This window comes from Coffea eugenioides, chromosome 2 (assembly GCF_003713205.1).
Source record: "Coffea eugenioides isolate CCC68of chromosome 2, Ceug_1.0, whole genome shotgun sequence".
Lineage (NCBI taxonomy): Eukaryota > Viridiplantae > Streptophyta > Magnoliopsida > Gentianales > Rubiaceae > Coffea > Coffea eugenioides.
The window spans coordinates 45,447,070-45,453,501 of NC_040036.1; the positions used below are offsets into that span (position 1 = coordinate 45,447,070).

Sequence of the window (6,432 nt, forward strand, 5' to 3'; positions counted from 1 at the left end):
GCCGAACAAGTCAGGGGCAAAATGGTCAGATTTGGCCTTTTGCTCTCCTTGAAGTTTCCACTAATTATGCACCAATAATCCAACATTTTAAACACTAATCCAACATTATAAATATCATCAACCCAAAATCAGTCCTCATCACAAAGGTGGGAGTTCATAGAGCCCACCCATTTCATCTTACACCATAAACAACTAACTAAGTGCATGCATGAGCTTAATCTTGCTATATAACCTCCAAAAGATAAGGATCCATGGATTGATCATTACCTACTCCTTTGGTGTGCAAGATCAGAATTTTTCGGCCCTCTTGAAGCTCCAAAAAAACCATGAAAAGTGGCTCCTTTTCTTAGCTAGATGAACTCTCCAAGTGTTAGGCTAGGTGGTGTTCAATTTTGGTGTGAAATGGTTGAGATTTGGTGCAAGAAATGAAGTAGAATTTGGAGAGCTTTGGTGTTGTTTTGTGAAGCTTGATGGCCGGCTGTTTTTGGAGCAAGGAAAAGAAGAGATGTGCTGATGATTAGCTTCCGTGAGAAGCTTTAGAATTTGGCCAAAAGTTGCTTCAAAAGTCAACTAGGAATAGTGTGCGTACGCGCTCGTTTTGTGCTCGTTTTCTCTCGGGTTTGTTTCTCTTGTGCACTAAACCTCTAATGCACTTATATTCATACTATTATTATTCACTCTTAATGGTCAAAAAAAATAAAGGCCTTAAGTCCCTTAATTGATCGCGCGCGTAAAAACGCGTACTTCCAATTTTGCGCGATAACGCTTAACTTTCAAGAAATTCTTATAACGATTGTATTACTAACTAATACTTGAGCACTTAAACATAAAAATACCTAATTTTGAGACTAATGTACAAGTTTTCAATTTTCAAAACTTATTGTATTCTCGAATCAATTATTTACTCCAATTGCATATCCACTATTTTCACTTAACGGGTTTCGAGAAATTAATTTTTGAAACGAGCCACCCTAAAAATATAATTAAGTCATAGATCAATGTAATTAGGTCTCAAGAGATTAGAAAATAATATTCGGGGCAAACAGGCAATTAAATATTTTAATAAACTCGTAAAAAAAGTTTAAAAATAAATAAATTTTTGCGAGTCCTCATGACTTTTTCTTAATTTACTATTGATCATTCTTACTTTTTCAAAATTAATACACTCTCAATTCAAATATAGTCTCGAAAAACGTGTACTCGTTGTTCCGAACTAAATGAGTTTTTGAAAAGTAATTTTCTAACAAAACACTTTAAAAACATAAGAGAGGCGTTTTTCTATATAAATGAATTTTAAATAGTCAAATTAATTAATTAACTAAGCCAGTAAAATAAAATAAAATAAGAAAATTTTCGGGTCCTCACAGGTACGCCCTAGGGAGAGGTGGGGTCGTCACAACATATGTGTCTTTAGAGAAATTGTGACCCTTTGAATCTATTTTTCAATGGTATAAAGTTTATAAATTTTGGACTTACGAATCTTGAGATATGATTTTTCAAATAGCATCATGCAAAACTGAAAAAATCCTATTTTCCTAAAACTGTCCTTACTTTCATTTCCAACTTCAAGTTGGAGTTGTTGAACCATTTTGAACTCGATTTTTTTTTTTTGAATAATGTGACTTGGCATAGTGGATCTCATGGAACTTTATATATGTGATTTTAGGATGGGGAAGTGAGGTCAAAAATGCACCCGAGACGAACACTTGAACTTGTTGCCGTGGTGAGTGTTCCTTGCATGTGTGTGCTTTAAATGACTATGTGAAATGTTGTGAATATTGCTAGAATGTTAAATGCTTTCCAATGATTACTAAATGGATTTTCAATGGTCGAGTGTGTACTTTATCGCACTCGACCCAAGCAAAAGTGAATTTTCAATGATTGAATGCTACTTGTGCATGAATGTAAGCTTTTCGGCTGAACTGGGCCCTTGCTCTTCATTTGCCAGTCGACTCGAGCCAGAAGCGGACTCGGTCGGGCGGCTTGGTGGACCCTGGGACAATGTTTGTTATACTCGAGTATTACCATGAAGTTTAGTGGAGAACTGGCCAGTGAATTCAATGCAATAATAACAATGAATGAATGACAAGAACACTGAAGGAGTTTTCACTTGCAAATGTTTTCTAATGTCGAAGGGATAAGGAACATTGTTGGCAAATGAATGAATGAATGGCTCCAAGTGAGCACGTATCCTTCCAACGATTGAATGTTTATTTCTTGAATGACTGGATATTATTGTGCAAAATGTTCAAACTGTTAAATGCCATATTTCCATGGTTTCTCTACCTAATTACTTGTTTAAGAACCTCACTGGACTTTTAGCTCATTCCTTTAGTTTTTGTTTTTCTTACAGGAATGGAGGTCCGAAGCAATTAACCGTGAACTAGAGTGTATAACCCTCTTGTACTTATACTTTTGGTTGATAGGATGTATTTTGACATTTGATATTGTATCATACGTTCGGCTTTTGGGTTGTAAATCAGCTTACATTTTGGTTGAATTGTAGAATTTACATGTTATTTTGGAGGTTTGAATGATTAATCTTGAGAGTTGATTGAGTGAGTGAGTGAGTCCTGGCGAGAGTTGGGCAGGCGGTCCGCCAAAACCTTGGGTACGCCTCAGGGGAAGGTGGGGTCGTCACACATTAGCTAGATGGTATCTTACAATTTTGATTATTTTGGATCGCTGGTATAAATTCCAAATTTATCAAAAAAATTGAATGCGATTGAATGCCTTACCAAATTATAAGTCTATATGATGTTGTTTTTTGTTCTTTTGTAATCTCATAGGTAACTCCGTCTTGCCATATTTTCTACCACCTGTTACCATATATTGAATTCTCTTTGTCTTCACTTATAAATTATGTGGTGTGCTCAAAAGTTCGAAAGGATTTTTTGTATCTATTAGTCTAAATAAATCTCATGTATTTAATAGTACCATTAGCACTAATTAGGATGCACCCTCTTGTATTAATTGACATCGATTAGCATATTACCTTGCAGAATTAGATATATTATCTTGAAGATATTACCTAGTTTTGTTGTATTTGTTTCGTCAACAGTCTAAATTCATTGTCCTAGATGTTTAAATTCATTTTACATAAGTATGGGCATTGTCTCATCATGATACAAACTAGCATTTTAATACATGCAAGGCAATGCCTCATCAAACAAGCTGGCATTTTGACCCGTGCAAGGCATTGTGTCATGATACAGACCAGCATTTTGACTCATACTATACACGGATTTATACATTAAATAATAATAATAATTTTGAAAAATAGTTAAATGCAAAAGAGGTTAAAAATTAAAAAGAATTTTATTATAGTATTTCATTTATATCGAAATATTGTACAACGTATATCTTATTTTATATACTTTACTAATAAGTACTAAAAATGCTTAATAAATCACTTTAAGAAATACCAAAAGCACAAAAGATACACACATGATCACCTCCCTCTCCCCCTTCCCCCCAATTCAATCACATCAAGCCATTGCTCCACCTCACAAGGGCTGCAACCCCCTTCCTCCTTCGTCTCTCCTGAATACCCTCATCTAACTCTCCACTATCCTCACTTTAGTTGTCAAACCCAAGCTTCCTAGCAACCATTCCCCCTTACCTAAGCCCCACCTTCCTTCACCCTACCTGTTTTCTACCCAATTGCCCAATCCTGCACCATTCTTACAAATTTTTTCGTACGACTTTTTCCACCCACCTTTATTTTTAGTGTTTCCAAAATAATAGTTCAGAATATTGTTATTTACTTTTAGTTATGGTCATTTCTATCCTTTTCAAATTATATTTATTCATACGTTTGGAAAGTTTTTAATTTTAAATGGTATGTTAGTTTTTTTAATTAGCCAACTTTAGGAAATACTGCTATTTGATAGCTTTAATATGGTAACCATATAATTCAATGTGGGTTCAATGCCTTACCAAATTATGAGTCTATAAGAACTTCCCTTTTTTCCGTAAACTAATAGAAAACTCCATCTCCGTCTTAGCTTATTCTCTATCACTTATTACCATATTAAATTCTCATTGTCTTCGCTTATTTTCTATATTAAAAGGCCTTCAGCCTTTTCCAATCCTCATCTTAAAAATTTCAAAGCCAGTACTCAGCAGAAGATTAAACAGCTTTAGGAGATTATGGCTACCATTAGAGTTGGCCTGACTCTCGTGCTTTTGATAGCAACATTCCTCCTGCTCGTTCTTACCTCTCGAGGCACTGCAGCCGAGGATTTCCATGCGTGGTGTAAAAAGACAACCCACAGCACCAAGTGTATTGATGTGATCTCTGCCGATCCTCGAAGCGATTTGAAGACTAGTCCCAGCGGCTTTTGCACTATAGTCAACGATGAGGCCAAAGCAATTGCTGCTGGGACCTCATCAAAAATCTCAAGTCTTCTAAGAACCACCACAGATCCTCTTCTTAAAAGTGCTCTCCAAGAATGTTCAAAGTCATATGATAGTGTCAACTTTCGATTGGACCAAGATTTTTCAGTGCTAAATCATGAAACGTATCCAACACTTGCCGTAGCACTCACAGAAGCTTATGGTGAAGCTCAAGAGTGTGAAGATGTGTTGAATGACCCAAAGCCACTTGAACCTTCATTAACACCAGAAATCCAAACTGCTGCAGACGTAGTTGATACTACCTTACAGATCCTAAATCTTAATGAGTGTAACAAGATTGATTCTTGTGTTGGATAGAAATATGAATGCATGATCCATCTATAAAAGAATATAGTGATATTAAATAATCTTGGAAATTCTTCGAGCTCTACATATTAATTTGCTCTAAGTGCATTTCTACGAAATGAATGCTTTTACATTAGAATTTTTCTTTAAAAAAAATTTTGATATTGGTCCATGTGTCTGTTCTATCGTATTAACTCAATGAATTTTCTTGAAACATGTATAGCCAACCATAAACCAACAACTGTATACCAAATTGTAGTCTAGTTTTTTTTTTTTTTGTACAGAAGGTATAAATTTAGTGATAACCACTAGAGTCAACAATTATTGATTAAGGTAAATACTTGTCTACACGTAGTCCAGACTTAGACTAAATCGTGTGGTATGTTCAAAACATAAAAAGGATTATTGTATCTATTAATACAAATAACTTTTTTTACTAGAAAAAGTTTGGGTAAGCTCGGCACCAGTAACAACCACGGGTCATAGCATGCTTTCAAAATCACAAATCTCTTGTATCTTTTAGAGTCATTAGCACCAGTTAGGTTATATTGTCTTGCATCAATGAACATCGATTAGCATATTACCTAGTCAAGTAAGTATGAATTAGGATATATTATCTCATAGATATTAGAGAAGATTAGATGTACTAGTTGATTAGATTCATTTTAGGCAAGTCCATAAGTACATCCATTTTCTCATAATACAAATTGTTAGAAATGTATTTAATTCACCCAACTCTGAATTTCGAATAAAGTATCAAGAGCATTTGTTTAGTTCTTTGGATAACTGCATGCTACTCCATCCCACGACCCAAGCTTGGTCCAGATTCGACAGCTTCGATCTGCGTGTTTATTTGCGCGTGCATTTGCATGAGTATTTTCATTGATCAAGGAATAGGGTCAACAATTAGTTATTAGGGTAATTACTTGTCTACACCTAGTCCAGGCTTCCACTTATAAATCAAGTAGTACACTCAAAAAGTAAATATAAATAAATCTCATGTATTTATTGGTAGCATTAGCATTAATTAGGACATATTCTCTCGTATCAATTGACATCGATTAGCATATTACCTTACAGAATTAGTATCAATTAGGATCTATTATCCAATATATAGTAGTCTAGATTCATTATAGTAGATGTTTATATTCAATTTACATAAGTCCATGAGTATGGGCATCGTTTCATGATACAAATTTGCAATTTAACCCATGCAAGGCAATGCCTTATGATAGAAATTAGTATTTTGGCCCGTGCATGACATTGTCTTGTGATACAAACTTGCATTTTGATGTGCAATGCACAGATTTATACTTTAAATAAAAATAATAGTAAGAATTAATCTTCTATAAACTGGCAGTGTATACACTTTTACCATTGGATGTGCGACACATACTCTGAATTTGAATTTAAAAATTAAATTTTGTACATGTGTCACGCATCCAACCGTGGTAGTATATATATTGTCAGTCTATATAAGATTTATTGTAATAGTAATAATAGTAGAAGAAGTAGTAGTAGTAGTAGTAATAATAATAATAATAATAATATTACTATTATTATTATTATTTAAAATAGTTAAATGCAAAAGTGGTTTAAAAATAAAAAAAAAATCTGTTTTTGTATTTGATTTATATCAAAATATCATACAATATATTTCTTATTTAAATACCTTACTAAAAATGACAACCATTTTTTACAACCATTTATCAAAGGACAGTTATTTAG

At 33.9% G+C, this 6,432-nt stretch overlaps 1 protein-coding gene across 1 annotated transcript; it reads left to right on the plus strand.

Annotated features, from left to right (window-relative positions):
- Window positions 1–4,152: 4,152 nt before the first annotated feature.
- On the plus strand, window positions 4,153–4,716 carry LOC113759804 (pectinesterase inhibitor-like). Its single transcript, XM_027302378.1, has one exon. It carries the CDS (start codon window positions 4,153–4,155, stop codon window positions 4,714–4,716), a length of 564 nt encoding a protein of 187 aa, XP_027158179.1.
- The last annotated feature ends 1,716 nt before the right edge of the window (window positions 4,717–6,432 follow it).